This window comes from Neopelma chrysocephalum, unplaced genomic scaffold (assembly GCF_003984885.1).
Source record: "Neopelma chrysocephalum unplaced genomic scaffold, ASM398488v2 Primary Assembly neopelma1_26, whole genome shotgun sequence".
In the NCBI taxonomy this organism is placed as follows: Eukaryota; Metazoa; Chordata; class Aves; order Passeriformes; family Pipridae; genus Neopelma; species Neopelma chrysocephalum.
Genome location: NW_020897695.1, coordinates 7,453,693 through 7,473,362, shown reverse-complemented (window position 1 = coordinate 7,473,362; position 19,670 = coordinate 7,453,693). Strand labels below are relative to the sequence as shown.

The 19,670-nt window shown below is 34.8% G+C and overlaps 1 protein-coding gene across 1 annotated transcript in view; it reads left to right on the top strand.

Moving 5' to 3' along the window:
• Positions 1–19,670, top strand: part of NEK10 (NIMA related kinase 10) — a 94,431-nt gene that overhangs the window by 4,751 nt on the left and 70,010 nt on the right. Inside the window, 17 exon segments of the mRNA XM_027675423.1 lie at positions 1,381–1,495; positions 1,814–1,874; positions 2,950–3,080; positions 3,590–3,688; positions 6,214–6,298; positions 6,924–6,965; positions 7,297–7,375; positions 7,719–7,786; positions 8,847–8,926; positions 9,972–10,058; positions 11,486–11,710; positions 12,208–12,347; positions 13,190–13,251; positions 15,341–15,418; positions 17,554–17,618; positions 18,931–19,033; positions 19,151–19,279. Coding sequence (XP_027531224.1) covers positions 1,422–1,495; positions 1,814–1,874; positions 2,950–3,080; positions 3,590–3,688; positions 6,214–6,298; positions 6,924–6,965; positions 7,297–7,375; positions 7,719–7,786; positions 8,847–8,926; positions 9,972–10,058; positions 11,486–11,710; positions 12,208–12,347; positions 13,190–13,251; positions 15,341–15,418; positions 17,554–17,618; positions 18,931–19,033; positions 19,151–19,279 — 1,608 coding nt within the window. The 5' untranslated portion in view covers positions 1,381–1,421.

Sequence of the window (19,670 nt, the reverse complement as noted above, 5' to 3'; positions counted from 1 at the left end):
TCCAGGCTGAACAACTCCAGCTCTCTCAGCCTGTCTTCACAGAAGTGCTCCAGTCCTCTGATATAAGAGCCCGGATTTGAGCTACAAGCTCGTTGAAGGGGTTTTACTTTAAAAATATACAAGGCTCGAAAAGTCCACTCGCTGGATCTATTAAAAGGGCCTTCAGTTCTTTTAATACCTTGAGAGAACACATGGGAGAAGACACTGCACAGGTTTCTCAGGAGGTCAAATAACACACTTTTACTGGCAAACTTTACACAGTAAGGGAACTTGGCAAAAATTTAAAAGGCAACATTCAACCAAAACAGAGCATTCCACAAAGCATTGACTTAGTAAATGCTAACTCATACAACTCAGCAAAATCCAACCCATCTGGCTTTCAGTTAATCTCCTTTTTTGATAATTGGGTAAGAGAAGAAGAAGTAAAAAATACAGAGAGAAGAAGAGAGAATTATAGCCACCATCCCATCTCCAGCCTAGATCCAGCTACCAGTAGTCCAGGAGATGGCAGGGCTGCGACCATGTGATGGCCTCATGGTGTTGGTTTTATCTGCTCAGGCCCCCTGTGGCCACCTATGGTGGGTGGGACTTCTGGTGTGACAGCCATTCTGGGGCTGGGTTAGGGGCTCCAGGGAGTGTGGTATTGGGCAGTGCTCCAGAGCTGCCCAAGGAGGCTTGAATGGGCTGGGGTGTGGAATGGACACCACTTCACCTTTGTGAAATTTGACCTGTCCCTGCCGCCCCTTCCCCCCCACGTTTGAGTTGGTCTGAGACAATAATAGTATAATAATCCAGTGTCTCACCCTGATCATCATCATAGTCCCCCTCTGCACTCAGTCCAACTGGTCCATGTTGTTCTTCTGCCAGGGACCCCAGAGCTGGATGCAGTACCCCAGGTGGGGTTTCCCGAGAGCGGAGTAGAGGGGGAGAATCACCTCTCTCAACTTGCTGTATGCATCTCATTTATTTGTAAGATACCTCCTTTTTCTACCCTTTGTTCAACTTGTTTATTTGGATGATAAAACTGTTATATTCTCTGTTGTCTGGACAACAGCTTGTTTTTGACAACCTTGATGTTAGCCTGTAAGCACTGCTGTAACATAAATAGCCAATCCATGGTGAAAAATAATGGTAATAAGATGAAAGAAGAGGAAAAATACTAATAAAAATACATGCAATAGCAAGACAGCCAGTATTGTCTACCCGTATGTTAATATCTGGAATTCTAAAGGATATCCTGGTATAATGCCCAAGGTTTCATGCTGAGAAAATGGTAAAGCTGGGGTTTTTTTCTTAAAGTTCTATCAGTTGGTTCTGTAAGTAAACATGTGTTCCTTTTGCTGCAATGATATAATTCTTTGTATCTACTTTATTTTTAAGGAAATGAATTTTTAGCCACATAATGATAATAGTGATACACAATGCCTGATCAGGACAAAAAGTTGAGGAGCACAGAAAAAGCAACAGACAAAAAACCTCATGGGATCTTTATGAGGTATAGTATCTGACATTTTACTTTGAACTTCAGCAGGACTTGTGTGGAATTTGCACTGGCTGCCAAAGCAGAATGCTTTAATTTGAAATGCAATATAAACATGACAACTGTTACTCTGGTCACAAAGTTTATTTACACCTTTGTTGATTTAAGTCATTCTGGAGAATTTGTAAATTCACAAAATGGGGACACTAGGCAACACCAGAAAACTTTATTTTCTGCCAGTAGCATTGTTGCTTGTTGACCTTCTTTACTCTTATGGAAATACTTTTATGTAACTATTAGCACATGTCTTTATGCCATCGTGTTTTTTCCTAGGGATTATTCTGACCTGAAAAAACTTCAGTCTCTCTTGAATGTTCAGTCAAGAAACCAACAGGTATTTTTCAATAACTGTTATTAAACATGCTTTAGAATCCTAATTAATGGTGATTATGGTTTGTGGCATATACTTAGAACATCGTGTTCTATTATGATTAAACTTTTTTTTCCCAATGTTAGACCTACTGTGTGGGACAAATCCCATTTAGAACGAGTAAAAGAATGAAACCGCTCCTCTTCCCATCTTACTATGCCATATCTTTTTTATTTTAATGGGAAAAAATTGCTTTGTTTTGTATCTTGAGCAGGTTTTATGCAGCTATTGTTGCATGTAGTCAAGTAGTCTAACAGAGTTGTTCTCCTCCGTGCCCTTCCACAATGTCACAATAAGGTAGGCTTAGAGATGTGTGAGTTACAACAAAGGGGAGAGTGTTAAAGAATATAAAATAAGATCAGCATTTTAACCATAAACAGTTTGTCTTTGGAGAATAACACTTCAGCTAAAAATATTCAAAGCATAAATATCAATGCATGAAACTTACAGAACACAGTAAAGTCTCCTTCACCTCAACTCAAGTGAAGCTTGTATTTGCCATTTGAAGCAAAGAAAACCAACATGTGATGATGGGTGTGTGTCTTCGGAATGCCAAAACATTTTTTCCCTTTCTATTCTGTAAAAAGATATGACAGAATGACTTAAGGATTCATCCACGTGAAGTAGCAGTTGTGCACTTTCTACCTTGAATTGCTGGAATTGCTTCTGAGCCGAAAGCTGAGACATGTGAATTCTGCAACCTAAAATAAATGTGAAGGCTGTGCAATTGTAGAATTAGGACAGGTAAGGAGCATAGATAATGAGCGTGTGTTGCATATTTTGTTGAGTTTTGCTACTATAAATTTTAAAAGACACCATTCTTCACATTTTGTTTATGTACTTGTTTTCCAGTCTAGCTTTGCATCAGTTTTCTGCCACCTCAGTTTTGTTTTGCAGGGGTTGTGCGTATTTTATAATGGGAAGTTATAGGTCTGAAGTTCAAGTCAGAACTTGAGAAAAGGTACTTTTGCTTGATAATATTCTCATAAAACTTAAAATGCAGTGTTTGCCTAATGATGACTATCCCTTTCCTCCTTAGCTTCCAGCTATATATTTTAAAAGTGTTCAAACCAGTGTGACAAGAGCTTGTCAAAATGTGAGAAGCAAGGAACAAGAACCCAGTGGTCAATGGCAAGAATCAACAGAAGCTGCTGAGCTTTAAAAATTTAGGTAAAAATAAAAAAAAGCTAATATGATGACACACTTGTTTCTCCGAGTATCTTTATATTCTTGTATCTAAAGCTTATTGAGGTGTTGAAGGCATTTATATTCGTACTTATGTTTGTTACTTATACTTTGATATTAACCCAGTATTTGAGATACGAATCATGTATTTTTAACTTTCTAAACCTAACTGTGAATGTTTCTGCCTTTGTAAGTTTCAAACACTTACTCCCACTCAACAGAGTATACTGTTGGGAGTTAATATACTCATTTTAAATAGTGATAATTTCTTTATTTGGAAAACTTATACCATTATAATAGTCCCAAAGTATGCATGAGACTGTTCTTCCATACTGTTAATGTTTGGCAATCTGAAATTGTGTTATTCCATGTTAACTTCTGATATGACATTTCTTATTTTTTCTTGCTAATGTTATTTTTGGCAATCTAAAATTATCTTGTGGCAAGTTAATTTGCAATTCGGCATTTTCCTTTTTTTTTTTTAATCTCATTAGTGTGACCTACAAGAATGAGAGAAATTTTAGCAAACATCCCAAACACAGACTGTTTCAAGATATCTTTATGGCTTTAGTCAAGAACAGACTTACCCACAGGTCAGTATATCGAACACATTCATGCCTGAGAAGGAGGTCCACTCTTTCTTGCCTTAAGCAAAGAATGAAGATGCCTGGATAATATTTCACGTTGTTTCAACAATGTATATGGCATATCTGTTTCAACAATACAACTCTGTGTGGAAACCACCTGCTGCACATCTCTTCATAATCTCAGTTTTAAACAACTACTTCTGTGTTGGCTTTGGGGAGCAAATGCTCAGGTTAGTGGGACAGAGTAAGGAAGAACTGAGTATATGATGAAACTTGGATGACCAGAATTCTAACAACTGCTATATTTCCTTGATCATTTATCCATATCTAGTATATGGAATCTATGATTTGCTTTCCTAATTTATTTTACAGATTTTATTTGTATTTTATGAACTGCTTACCTTTATAGACAGGCCAATGGCTTTCATAAAATTCAGATGAGTTTGTGCCACTTGTTCATATTTATTTGTACTCGTGTGTATTATAGGATTAGAAAGGGAAATCCCTTTCTTATGCTACTCTCATTTAAGTAAGGAAAAAGTGCAAGACCTTAAAAAATAGTGGGGGCAGATAAAGATATTCTCTGTGAAAAAAAAACCATTTTTCAGGATTTCTTTTACTATACTCCACTGCAGTGCATTGTATTTTTATTTTTTAAAGCCCAAATACATTTTCCAACAAAAACTTTAAATGATGCAGAAGCTTAAAGGAGGAATCCTAGAGCATTTGAAAGTATTAATGTGTAACTGCTAGAATTTACAGAAGAACTTAAAAAAATCACATAGCTTGCTTGGACCTTTATTCAAAACTAGCTGGGGAGCTAGGGATCTCATAATTGATTATCTTAAGTGCCAGTGAATTTAAAACAGATCATTTAAATGATTTGTAAATCTAGTGCCTCTTTTTTGCACGTGAACTCAGTACTCACCAGTGGGAGGTCAGTGTCTCAGCTTCATTTACCAAAAAATCTAAGAATAGCTTACACTCTGAATTCCCAAGTTCTCTTTTTACATTGTGGCATGCTTGGCTTATATTTTGGTTTTCTTTGGTGATCCTTATTGTTAATAACGATATAGCAAAATGAACCTCTTTTATTAAAAATGAAAGCACTCAGGTAAGATTAATGAAACAAGCATATATTAGTAGGTATGTAAAACCCATATGTCTTCTCTTTGGAACTACTTCCATTTCTTTGTCTCAGAGCCATAGACTGTCACCTTGATTTGCATTACGTGCTTTGTCTGGCATAACAATGTTGTTTGGGTGCAAGAAAAAATCACCCCTCCTTACTGGCATCACTGTGTGTGCAGAAGTCCTGGTTGCAGGTAGTTCTGTTGACAAGAAGGCTGTGATCAGCTTAGTTTAAGTAGTTTGGATAAGATGCATAACTAAGGTTGAAAAAAATCCTGCTGGTGTAAGCTGGATATACACTGGCATATCTAGTAGTGTATATTGTAAATGTCACCATAGTAGAAGAGGCTTTCAAATGTTAACCAGGCTCAGAGAATGACTGTCCACCATGGCAATATCTTCAGGTCACTTTAAAACCTGGCCTGCAAATTTTGCACACAGGTATATGGTTGCTTTTCTATTCCGTGAAAGTTTTGTGCTGTTCTGAAGATGCCAATTATGGAATCATAATGAAAAATATTATTTCTTGAGGCAGGATATTGGCAGAGGGGCTGAGATTTTGTTAACATCTATTTGTAAAACATTTATTTTTATCAAAGTATTTTTAGCTATTGGCATAATTCCTAACTGCAAATGATAAAATAGGAAGAGAACTGACATGTCCCATAAACAACTTCTGTTTCTTGGAAATTTATCCAAACAAATTCTGTCCTCTCAGTTAAAACAACAACAAAAACACACAGCAAAGATGTCTAATTTTAGGTTTATTTTAAATAGTAAAATGGGGTTATATACCTTCAACAGACAGTGGAAACTGTGATCTCTTACTGGTATTTTATGCAAGATTACTGCCCCTGGGTGCTTTGTGCCAATCTGCAAATTTGATTGTGTTTTCTGCCAAGACTTGTGCTGGAGAACTACATGGAGGAAAATAAAGGGGGAAGTTCTATGTGGAAACACAATCCTATTTCAAGAACATTTGAACTATAGCTATTTTTGGTTCTATAGCATACATATTTTTACATAAGTGTATTTTGTGCACTGAAGTTTGCTGTGTGGTTTCTCTCTTATTTCTGCCCTTTTGGGCCTTGATCCAAACACTTAAAATATCTTTATATCAAAGCACACTCAATTTGTTCGTAGAGATAAGCATGTGCTTTCCTGCATCAGTTCAGTGATAATAAGTGATGGCTGGCAATGCTCATATAATGAAATAAATTTATTTATAGCTGCTACTAGGTTTGAATATAAACAGTATTAAAAGTTCTATGGTATAGTATGTTGAACAGTTGTTGTAGCTCACTAATCTTCTAGGCAATTGATTCCTGAATCAAACTGTTTTATTTGTTTAAACACTATTTTATTGAATTTGGTTAATGTTTTGAATATTTCTTTTACAGGGAGTGGGTTATTCAAGCTCCATCCACCCATTTTCTTAGAGTATTGATCTGCCTGAGATTATTAATAAGGGATCCATGCTATCAGGTCAGTATGTCAAAACATTGTTTCTTGCTTGGATAAGAGAATGCATATAAGCATTGTATATATAAGCTGTGTTGGTGCTTGTGTATAAAGACGTTTGTTCTTATGAATGCATACTTACTATATGTATGTGCCTGTATTTCTGTATGTGAAGATGTGATTTGCAAACAAACAGATTCCAAGAGTGATTTTGCACTGTTACTGCATAACTTGCTCAATTTCTGGTATTTCTTATGTAGCGTCTGTTGTTGCTAACTCTAACAAGGAAACTGTAAATCTCCCTAACAGATGGATGGGTCATTCCACTGAGCCCTAGGCTCTGTACTTGACTTTACCATATAAATATGTAAAATTCCCATAATGTGGTAAGTGAAGAAAACTGAAAGCCACAGTTTTAAAACCTTTAAAATTTCACTTCTGTGTTTTTATCTACTTATTTTAAGTAATTCTTAACTATGAAGGTGCTAAGCATTTCAAGCATCCATTGACTTTGACCACTGGCTTCAGGATTTCTCAATAAACAAAGTTTGTTTCCAGGACAAACAAAGCATTTATGTTCTAGTGTTCTCTTTTTCTGGTATTTTCCATATTTTGACTAATTTTTAATTTTTTTTCCATCTTCCTGTAGGAAATGCTTCACAGCTTGGGTGGAATTGAAAATCTAGCTCAGGTAGAATTCTTCATAGTACCCTTGCCCATTATGTTGCATGTCAGTTTATTATGTTTGGAACGAAATACACTGCAAAAAGCAGCGTATATATATTCCTGGTTTATGGAACAAAGAGAGTCCATTACTCTGCATGTAAGCAGTTGGTGTCGTCTTTTTCATTAGTGTACAAAACTGTACAAAGCAACTGTCCTTATATACTATTGCATTACAGAACATTTTTTCATGAAACAGATGCACCACCTACAGGCTATTTCTATGCATAACATTCTGGATTTATGAAGTCTTAAAACTTTTTTTTTACTTGTATTCCTTATTTTATCTCTACTTGTAGTATATGGAAACAGTAGCAAATAGCTGTCTTAATTACGGAGAGGAGCAGCATAATGTAGACAAGTTGGTCAACATGACATGTAAGTGTTATAGCTGATAACAGACGTGATAAGGCTACTTACAACTTTTTGTGTGAGGCTTAAAATGTTTAGAATACTGGAGGTGGTCATTAAGGTACTACTAGAATCATTGTAGGCATCAGCACACAAATAAAAACTGAAATTCCTGTGGAAAAATATATCTTGTTTTTCTACATTTAAATATTTTAGAAATTATTACCTCTTTATGCATTGAACTGGCAGAGTAGAATTAGCTAGTCATGGTTCAAAGAACTTATGCAGTATTTTGCTTTATTATCTAACTAGTAAAATGAAAATATGAAGGGGTAAAGATTCAATTTATTTAACTTCTTTTGTTCCATAGACATTTTCCAAAAGCTTGCTGCTGTTAAAAATCAAAGAGAATGAGTTATAGCAAGTGGAGCACATAAAGTAAGTGCTTTATAAAATTGCTGATTATATACAATTAGCTACTTAATGGAATGACTTATGCTTTTCAGATTTGACTTAGGTGGGATTAAATTCCTTACCTTGTCAAGTTTGTAAAGTAAGATAATCTCTGTGTTTTAGAGATATATTAGTAATATCATAAAAATAATTTTTCTGTGTAAGTTAATTGGTCTGATACATGGTTATTGGTTGTTTGAGATAAATAGATTTTAAATGTTTGAACTAAACTCTTTTGTATAAAAATTGGTACTCATGTTTACACTGTCCTGAGCTACACGTTACTATGATACAAATAGTTTTACATAATTTTAAAATATAAATATATTTTAAAGTTATTTTTTATATAAATTTCTGCTATGATTTTTCACTTGTGAGGTATTCTAAATAGAATAGTGTCAAGCTAGACAGTGACAACCCAGGCATAATGCTATACATTACCATTAGTCTAAGTATCTGTATTTAACCATTGCTGATTTGTGGCTAAACTGAGAAACAGTAGAGATTGAAATAATTTTAACTCGAGTTTCATGATTTTATCATGCTACAGAAAAATATAGGCAATTCTGATCAGATAATATCAGACAACCTGTTTTTAGAGAATCTAGACAAATATGAAGTTTACTTCAGATATAAATCATGAACAGAAATACATGCAGGGCCTTTAATTACTGTGCTGTTTGAATATAAGCTATATATTAACTGTTGGCTTCAGGAGGCCTGATTTAGTGTTCTGAAATGTCTTACACAGAAACTAATTTTTACAATGGTATAATAAGTTGGACAGATGCTTTAGCAGTCAAAAGATATGCTAATTGCAGTTTGAGAAGAAATGTCCTTGCTTGTCCTAAAACTAGGTTTATTCTAAGACTTTAAATGTATATTTAAGTGTACTTTGAACGTTCTTAAGACTTTTAACATACTGTGAAAGGATTTGATATCTTAATTTTTACTTGTCAATAAATATTTCTATATGTGTTTTGAGTTGTAAAAAAAAATATTATACTTTATGTTTACTTATCTTGTTTCATGTTTTATTTTCCAGACCTTAGTAAATTTGTTATCTGCCCGAGACAGCAATGTCCTTTTGGGTGCCCTCCTTGCTCTGATTAGCCTAGCAGAAAGGTAGGTTCACCTTCATGTGCTGTAATTAACAATAAACTTTTTAATGTTTTCTCTTGACACAATATTGAAACTGCTGTTTATGTGAAAGAGTTTGTTTTGTTTTTTTTTCCAAAATGAGTCTTTGTTTTGTGGAGATCTATGACATGTTCTTAATTTTCTACTGAAGCATTAGAAACTAAATAAAAACTTTGGTCCTCACAGCAGACTTCTTGCTCATGTGGAGAACTCTGCATGACTGGAGTCATAGGATCTCTCTTTGAGATTCTTATGCAGGGTTCTGGAATTCCTACTGACTTTCTACATGTAACTTCTCTTTTGTCCTGAAATTAATCTAACAGTGCCTCACAATAATCAGGTATAATATTGTTCAGTGGAGTAAAGCATGCACTGAAATCTATGTATATGTACCCTCCTTTCATGAATTAGTGTTTAAATAAAGATAACACTTTTATCCTGATGTGGAGGGGAAAAAAAGGAAAAGAAAGATAGAGCATCTTTCATCTGTAGTAGTTCTATAGAAAAAAAATGCTTCTTCTACATTCTTGTTCTGTTGTCTTCTAGACTTCCCAAAATTCTTGCATTCTAATCCAGTTTAATTTTTTTTTAAATGTCCATATTAATTTAAATTATATGATACATACCTTTTCAACTTCCATTTAAGTTTCTTCACTGAATTAAATGTGTTACATTTGGTTAGGCAAGAAAGTGTTTGGAGTATATTACAAATGTTCATGAAAATTGTGGTTGTTTCTAAAAATGTACCTCATTTGTTTAATTTCTAGTAAGAAACAAAATACATTTGTGTCTTTACTTTTATGCATTTACATTTATTTTTTTTGTACTGGTAAAATTGGAAATTTTTGAACTGTTACTCTTCACCCAATATATATTTGTGGCTTTAAGTGTTTGTGTGCACAATATGATATTATTAATTATGACTTGATAAAAAAAAATTAATCAAATGTATAAGGAGAGAAACTAAAGAGCAATGCATGTTTTTCATATAATTTCATCCGATATAAATGCCAGGAATAATCATTTGTAGTCCAGAATGTAGGGAGAAGATAAGTGAGCTCACCATTGTTGAGAACTTGCTGGTGATATTACATGAATATGATTTTCTCTCTAAAAGGTGAGACTTGGTTTGTGGATTAATTATGTTAAAATATATTTTGACTTTTTCATTTAGGGACATTTATTTAGAGGAATTAGATAATGTGCCACTTTAATTTACCCAGGACACTGAAATATCTGTGTATTTTTAGTCAGATATTGATATAACAAAATCTTTTCCAGTAGTTCCGCTGTAAGCCATCTGCTTGCTCTCCACTGGTGGCCTCCAGTGCAGTCCAAATGAGTTGCAATGTTACAATAAAGTGATAGCCGTCACTTTGCTTGCTGCGTCTCCTCTTTGCTCATGGCAGACCTGAGTGGTTGGATGGAAAGCATGCTGAACTCTGACAGTCCCTGGGATGCCCAATACAAACTAGTAAAATTGCAAGACCTGTAGGTGCTGTAGTTTGTACCAGAGGCTGGGTCAGACCCCACATCCTTTCATTAAGAAAATCGTAAAAACTCTTTAAATGTCCTTTCATCTCAACTAAGACTGCTAGCTGAGCAGTATCTCACGTATCTGTATTTCAGTAAAAGACCAAAAGACTTTCAAATTTGGTAATGTGTCACCACATTTAAAATTCTGAAGAGATTTTTAAAATTTCATGCTTAATTATTTTGCATGTATAAATTATTTTATATATGACTAAGGATAAAGAAATTGAATATATCAAGAGATTTTATTTAGTTTGTGGGTTTGAAAATTATTTAGATTATATGTAAACCAAATGTTGGATATAAAAACTAGAATTTGAATGTACACAGGAAGCTGATGAAGTTATTGCTTGTTAAGGATAATTTTAAATTCAGTTATGAACCTGAATTCATATGTTTCATCAAACACACGTGCAGCTTTCTTGCTTCAAATGAAAATAGATATCCTTAAGCATATTTTCTGTGGGAATTTCACCTAAATTGAAGTGAAATTAAAGAAAATCTTGTCTAAGCCTTTTAAAGGATATATCCAATCACTTTTCTAAACATAATGTTCAAACCATACTAGAGAAGAATCACACTTATTTGTGTTATCTGTGGAACTAGGTTATGCGAGTTCCACTAATGGACTTTCCAAGTTCATGCAGTCAGTGCTATTTGCAGTACTAATGCCATTAACAAGAAAGTGGTACCATGGATGACTGCGGTCTACCTGGCCACCTCCCATCCTGGCTGTGTATGCCTGGTTGCCTATGCTGACAGTCATACTCAATGTAAATATAATTTCATCCCTTGTGAAAATTTGGACCATTGTCTTCTTTTTTTTTGGTTAAACAATGGCTTTAACCAATTTGCAGTGACTTTAAGCAGTTTTCTTTAACTTTTTTTTTTTATAGGAGACCTCCGTTCTTTCTTAAACTTTTGATGTGATTTTTTTCCCCTTTGATATCTGACAATACAAAGTAATTATGGAGTTATTGTTAAAATTTCTTGCTAATTTTGTTTTTTTAGGCTCACAGCAGAGTTGCTGCGAGTCCTTTGTGCAGAGTCACGAGTCAAAGAGCAAGTAAAAATGTATGAAGGAGTTCCAGTCTTGCTCAGTTTACTCCATTCTGATCATATCAAACTTCTGTGGAGTATAGTTTGGATTCTGGTACAGGTTTGTGAAGATCCTGAGATTAGTGTGGAAATTCGGATTTGGGGTGGAATCAAGCAGCTCCTTCATATATTACAGGGGTAGGTTTTCAGTCCTCAACTTCATGGCAATTGTATGAGACTGTTTGATATTTTAGGATATATTTGACCAAGCCCTGTTTCATTAAGTAGCATCTTTGGTTTGTTCAGCTTTGTGTGATGCCTGCAGAATTTAAAAGGCTTTTTAGAACATAATGAGTGAGCAATATTTTTTTCAGCTTTTCATGTTTCATTGTCATCCTTCAGGTGTTTTTCATATTTTTGGTGTATAAACTAAATAACGAATAAATCATAAATATGTCATTACTGTCTACTTAGTTTCCCAATTAATCAGACACCTATTTAGTGAGCTAGAATTGTGAATATAATTGATGAACATGGTAAAGGAGTTTTCTGCTTAAAGGCTTATTTGCTTTTTCAAAGTGTATTAGCTAATTTAGTGAAAAACATACAAATTTTCAGAACTTCAGAAATAGTTAACAAAGACATATTAAGACACTTATAATTTGATTTTTGGTTTGTTTTGTTTTTTCTTCCAGGGAAAGAAATATTGTTTCTGATCACTCTTCATTTAGAAGTTTATCTAGTGCAAATGCAGCAGGGAGAATCCAGGATCTTCATTTGTCAGATAATTTGAGTCCTGAGGAGATGCAAGAAAATACTTTCTCACTTGAAGCGGGTAGGTTTATAAGGTCTAATCCTCTGTTATGTCTTTACGTACATTTACACAAAAGGATTCAAAATATTTCGAAATTGTAAATTTTATACCTGCTTTAGGGAGTAAGAGTACCAAGTCAGATGTGTTTATTTCCATATGTGCAGTACTAGCACTTATTTTCAAAAAGCATACTTTTGTTAGAAAGAAGCAAAGCATGAAGTATTAAGTATATGGGAATTAGATATATTTTTCACCTGTAAAAACATCTTGTATATATAATTTTGGGTTTACCCTGAGATTATTTTTATTTGATCATGTTTTTCCCTCTATTCAAATTTGCTACGGTAGATCAGTCATGAATTGATTATGATGGAACTCTGTTTCGAAGTGGTATTCTAAAGACTACCAGTCAGGTTAGGATTCCTCAGTAGTTATGGAGCAAATTCCTTTTAAAGGAGATTTCTCAATAGCAAGTCAGCTTCCCATTCTGAAAGCCTTCTGGAGGATCTTGTCTTTTTCCAATCACTATAGAAGGACAATGCAAAATATCCTTACTAGAATTACTTAAGTCTTTGCAGTATCTTTCGGAAAGCTGTAACATAATACATAACTGTTTTTGAATACTTTACCATAAATGTTACCTCTGAAGAGTTGGCAATGTGAAATAAATCTAGTATCCAATCTCCCTGTCTTTATCTTGACCCATGCATTTTTCCATCCTATTTTCTCCCTCTGTCCCATTAAAGCGGGGGAGTGAATGAGCAACTAGATGAGCATTTGGCCCTTTGCTAAGGTTAACCCACCATATTATCCAAATATTTGTATGAATCTGGCCCTAAATGTTACATCTGTTTTTATTCTAGCTTGTTGTGCTGCGATTACTGAGCTGGTGCTCAATGAGACTAACGTTTACTAGGTTGTACAGGTAGGAAGGAAGATTTTATTCAGTTAAGTAAGGTACTATAGTTTATAATTTCAATTGATTGTTGTTGTTGGCTATCATAATTTAAGAGATTGTAAAATATGCCTTTCTATAACTTTAGTATTTCTGTTTCTTTATAGAGTTACATGCAGAGACATAGACACAAAGATATCAAAATAAGTGTCTAGTTGTCTGGAAGAATAAACAGCATTATTCAGACAAGGTTCATTTTGGCTGGCATCTCTTGCTGTGCTTTTGTCATATTCGAAACAGGATAGTAAATAAGAGTAGTCACAAAATTAACTGAGATATGCAAATTCTGAATTATATGAGGTTTATTAAAGCAAACTATGCAGCTTAAAATTGACATGTTATTTCACATCAATTTATCTTCTCTTAAGGGTGTTGTATTTCTGAGATAACTTCCTGGCATTCCATCTCCAGGGATAAACCATTCTTAAAATCCCTCATTGTATTCCAGACCTAGTCAAAGATAAAAATAATTAGAACATAAATACCAATGAAAACCTGTAGCCAGCTCTTACTCTGAATGTTAACTCAGTGATCAAAGCCTTCAACTTAGCCTAAAACCCAACTAGAAGTATTCCTCAAGGAACTGAGGATCCTTAAATATGACCAGGAAATAAGTTTGTGTATATTTCAGAACTATTGGTTAACAGGAAAGGAATGAAAGTAAGCCTAGAAAAAGATATTTTCTGTGATTCTTAAGCACTAAAATCATCAATAAACAATTTAGACAACTTTTTATCTGAACAATGTAACTGCGTACATTTTAGGCTGAGTCTGATTTCATCAAAACAAAATATCACTTGCTTAAATTAAATGATTTTAACATAGAGGTTTTCTGTGTTGCTCTCACAATGCATGGTAACTGTAGTCAGTAAATTTCTTACAAATTGACAGTACAATGTGCAGCTGGGAAAAGATGTTTCAAACTTAATTTCTCCTGCTCATTCTGTTAAGACACTGACTTCTCCATTTGCCAAAACACCAGCCAGCAATTCCCCTCTCAGATCAGGACATACCTTCAAGCATGTTCATTTCCATTGGAGTTCCACCCTACAACAGCCACTGTAATTTAAAATCCTACTTCTTTCTCGGTGCTAACACAACTTTGAGAGTTGCATGGGGAACAAGATGAAGGGACTCACTTGGGTTAAAAACAGAGGAAGAAGATTTGCAGCTCATTCAGTTATCTGCTGAGGAAGTCGATTCAAGTGACCTCTAAAGGTTTACACCATTTAGTGTCAAAGGACTCCTGGTTCAGGCATTTGGGAACCTTTTACTTCTGCTGTAATTGCCCTCTACCTGTCTGTCTTGTGTCCTTGCCTCAACTTACAGCCTTGCTAGCAGTCTGCAGTAATTCTGGTAGCAGATAGAATGTGCTTATGATTCAATGGCTCTATTGCACCATCTAAAACCTTAGCTTAAGTCTACCTTCATGAACAGTCGAAGAAAACATGAAGAAAACTGCAGCAGAGCCTCAGCAGAGCTGGCACATATTTCTTTCAACTCTGCTAGAGAGGAGAGTAGTTTTCAACAGGGAGCTTATCAAGTAATTGGGAGCAGTACTCTTAACTAAATGAACCAGTACCCCTCTGTCAGACCAACACAGTGGATACATTAATGGAGGACCCATGGTTGTATGAAAATGGAAGCTGAAATCAGTATGGTTTTCACAAAATCCTGCTGAAGGCACAGACTCCTCAGGCTATCACTTTTGGTGTTCCTCCAATTTATATTTATTGAGACTGGATTTTTTGTTCCTGACAATTCAGAATATTCACATGGTGACAGGAGATCTGTTGCTGCAATTTCTTTCACCTCCAGAGATGGAAGCATTGCTTCATTTTCTGTTCAAAAGCTCTCTTTGCGGTATCAGTTTAAATGGAACAGTGATTTAATTCTTTTGTAGATTTAAGTAATTTGAACTTATATTTTAGGTGTGCAATAGGATGTTGAGAACTTGTCTATTGGTATTAGCTTCTGATTTATCTGAAGAAACACTGCTTCTTATTGGTGGTTTCTGTGCAAAGGAGCATTATTAATATTGACCTTCCTCTGTTTCTAGGCAAATGGAATATATACAATAGCAAAGCTGATTTTACCCAACAAAGAAAGGAATGCTGAAAAAGCCAGTTTATTACAGGTAACTCCCATTACTATGATTGGACATTGAAAGCCCCAAACAGTTCCTGAGAATTTTTTATGAATTAAAGTTTATTTTATAGTGAAAAAAAAAGTCATACTTAAAGGGGAAAACCCCCCCACCAAAAGAAACCCAGGAATAACAAATGGCCCACAAACTAAAAGTTAAATTGTGCTTCAATTTCTGGTTTTCCATTATGATTTCCGTTCTTTGTTTCTAAAACCTTATAGTGTAAAGGAAAGTGAATATTTTTCTTGTGATAGTCTTTCCTCCAGTTTTTCAGGTTGCCAGCATCAGATCTTCTTTATAGTGCCTTAATCGTCATTGAAACTCACTGTAAATTTGACACTGTACTAATATCTGTTTATTTCTGGAGCATCCTACTGCAGCTGTTACATGAAATATAGGAAAACAATCACATGAAGTAGAAAAAATGTAAGTGTAGGATAAATACAGACCCACTAAGCATAGAATGGCTCTTGGTTTTGCATGTCATTACCCCCATGAATATACTGGTTTGAATCAACTTAAGCTAAAGGTTATCAGTAGTAATTAATTGTCTGGTAGCTTTTCTCAGGCTCTGTGAAAAGGTGAGTGTCTCTCTAAGCTATAGGAAAGTAGTGGGCTGGGGTTCAGGGATAAACACAGCTGCTGCTGCTCTGGTTGCCCTTCTCTGCGCAAGTGTGAGAAAGTCCTTAGCACAGGTGGATGCAGTCAGGATCCTGCATCTCACCTGCTCTTTGTTCTGGCATAGCCTTACACTAACATGGTTACATAACTAGTCAACTATCTAATCAGGTTGGCATGCTTGAATAGTAAGGGAAGGCATTTCCACAAAAAAAGTTTCATTCTAGTGTCATCTTTCTCATTGCAGTTCTTCTAGATTAGGGCTGGGGAGCTGATTCAGTGCAGTAGGTGTCTTTCTACTACAACAGAGTTTTATAGTGCACTTCAGTTAAATCATCTTGAGATAAATAAAAGTCTTCCTAAAGGATATATGAAACTAACATTGAGTCTGATGAACTGGAGCATATGCACACTACAGTTGCCTCACAGAACTGTAGGGAGTTTAATTTATGCCCACTGAGATTTTTAGATTGCAGCAGAATGTGTTGGAAATAACTCACAAGAGCTACTAAGCAACTGTTGCTGGGTTAAACATGAAGCCAATGTGAATTAATAATGGACTTCATGGTCACATATGAAAGCTAAATCTGTTTTGGGTAAACATTAAGAAGTATATTTTTATGAAACCTTATTCGTATTCTCACACAGCCATCTGTATTGCCTTTATCGTTGTTACTGCTATGAAATACAGTGGCAGCTATTGAAATACCCTTTTTAAATTTCTTAGGTATTTTTCTTAGAATTTTTTGAATGCTGGTCTGGTTTCTTTGCTGCCCCATTGTCTATGTTTTCAGTGATTAAATTTTCAGCTTCTTTCTGCCATGCTACCTTAGTGATCTTACTCCATGACTATCTTTGTTTGCTCAGCCAAACTAAAGATGAGTTGCATAAAAGCATACATATTAGCTACCTGCCAGTGGCTGTTTTAAAAATAACCTTCCTTTAGGAAAGATCATGTTGGAACAAAGATACATAAATATAGAAACTGAAGTACATAAAGATCCCTGTATATATGATGAATTTAGGATTAAAAAATTGAGTGTTCTCTCTTTCTCACTCTTCTTTTTTTGTCCCCTGCTAGAACTTACAGTGTTCTACTCTGTGTTTTTCAGAAAAAATGCAAAATACTTTTTTTACCACAACATTACAAACCCACTGATTACATTTACCTTTTTCAGCATTGGAGAAGAGATCAGTCTCAAGTCTTGAGCTATCTACAAACAAAAAGAGATGACTGAGATTTAGGTGTTCCTCAGCATGTGCTATTGTCACCAACTTCTTTTTTTTAAACATTTTTTTCCCCTAAATATTCCAGCATACTTATAAAATACAGGAGGAGCTTAATATGTTTTTATTCCCTTTGTTATCAGGTAAATAAGATAATCTGTCTAGTCATTTGAATACCAAGTATACCAATGTGTAAAGTCGAGGGGAATCCTTGTTGTTTATCAGTGGCTTTTCCATTTGTGTATAAATTTCTTATTAATTTAGTACTTTTCCTGTTGTAGTGTTATGCTTTCAGAGCCCTGAGATTTCTCTTCAGTATGGAAAAATATCGCCATGTTTTCAAAAGGTATGGTAACCAAATGTTTTGTGAAACTCCTTTAGGATAGTTTTCAAAAGTCCAATCAGAAAGACCTGTTTTTTAAATGTAATTTATTATCAACAGGAAGAAATAGTAATGGGCAATTTCTGTCCTGTCCACAGCTACAGGTAGCCAACCCTGCACTGCGTCAGTGTGAGTCTACAAGATTTAGATATTCAATGTGGGGACTTGTATTGTGTGCATGCCAGACAACCTGGCTCTGCATGGGCTCCTTCTCCCCCTGTGAATCAACGTTTTAAATATGTTGAGGATAGATTCAATACTGTTGGAGATAAAACATACTTCTACCCTGAAGATTAGCGGATGCAAGTTGCAGCCTTCGATAGTAGCAATTAACTGGGAGCAGTAAAATTTTTTCTCTGAGCCCTCAATTCCTTCACATGGGAATGACTTTGCATCAAGCTGTTTTACTTAGGAGTGTTGTTGAAAGGTTTCGATCAATAAGGACAAAATGTTTTTCTTCAATTACCCATTTTTACTACTAAGATGACAGTTTCACCAGGTTGGCTGGTGCAATATAACAGTGTGATTTGTGGTATTAGAATAGTAATCATGATGCTTAGGAGCTCTGCCTGTCGGTAGTGTTTCTAGTATGTTTTTAGTATGTATCAGAAATTACTAAAATTCAAATATAACTTTTGTGTTATATTTTATTTTTTAAAAGCAGATTTTGTACTGAAAATGCCTTAATTTGTAGTGAATTGTCATGGTTGGTGACAGGTTTTTGAAGAATCTGGGCCAATTTGCCCTCTTGACTTTTCCAAATGCCTTAATCTCCTGCATTTCTGCTTCTGCCGGGACATTAAAAAGAAACAACTTCAGTTCAGCATGTAACTAATCAATTATTGCCTACTATCTGTTAGCTTTTGCTTTTCTCAGTCCTTTTCATCTTTTAGACTAGACTTCTTCAGCAAAAATTCTAATATGGGTGTCATGATTCTCTCAATGCAGAGAATCGTTAATCCTATCACTTCATGCATTATAAGAAGAAACTCAGATACTGTGACGACAAGCATGATAGAAAGTACTGTAAGAAAAAAAAATAGGAAAATTACTAGAAACTCAGTGGAGGCTGAAGTCTGACTTTTAAAAAGTCCTTTAACTCATATGTCTGTAATGTTAGAGGGTTAATATCTCAATAGATTAGTAAAAAATAAGTGTATTATTTAGGATGTTCTGAGGTAAGTTGTAACAATAAACACGGAAAAGTCTCTGCTGTAGATTAATAGCTACTGTGTACACTGTTTCTAAAATATATAAAAAAATTATACCTTTACAGACTTTTCCCAGCTGACTTATTTGAAATCTTCATTGATATTGGACATTATGTGCGTGATATCAGAGCTTACGAAGGGTTGGTATCAAAGCTAAATTTGTTAAAGGTAAGTAAAAACCTTAAACCTTCATAGCTTTAAGAAGTTGTATTCTTGCACATTCTTAGCACAAGAAAGGCATGAAATATTTTATATTTATTTATTTGTCATTTATTTTATGACTAGGAGGATGTACTGAAGCAAATTGCTGAAAGTATTGAGAGTATGAATCAGAATAAGGCACCCACAAAACATATAGGAAATTATGGAATTTTAGAGCACCTTGGCAGTGGAGCTTTTGGAAGTGTATATAAGGTAAACTTCCCTTTTGCTATTATTTTACAGATTTGAGGGGAGTTTTCACAAAGAGGGTCTAATACCTGTTTTAGGCAGAACTGTCCTTTGAATTTCAGTAGGGGAATGTAGGTGCAAAAAGGCCTTTATGGATCTGGGCTTGTTGTTAGTGTTTACTATGATTTTGTTTTTCCATTTTGTATTTGTAAGGTTGACCAGTGTATCTTTTAGGTTTTCTACCTTTACTTTCTTTTAGTTCATTTCCACAAACAGTATTTCTATCTATTACAAAGGCTAATAAATCTGTGTAAAACCACAGAAATTCAAGCATGTTTTATCTGAAAAGCAACACTGAGCACAGGTAATGTCTCTTCAAACACTGTTCAAGTTCAGCAGTGTACTGCTAACCTCT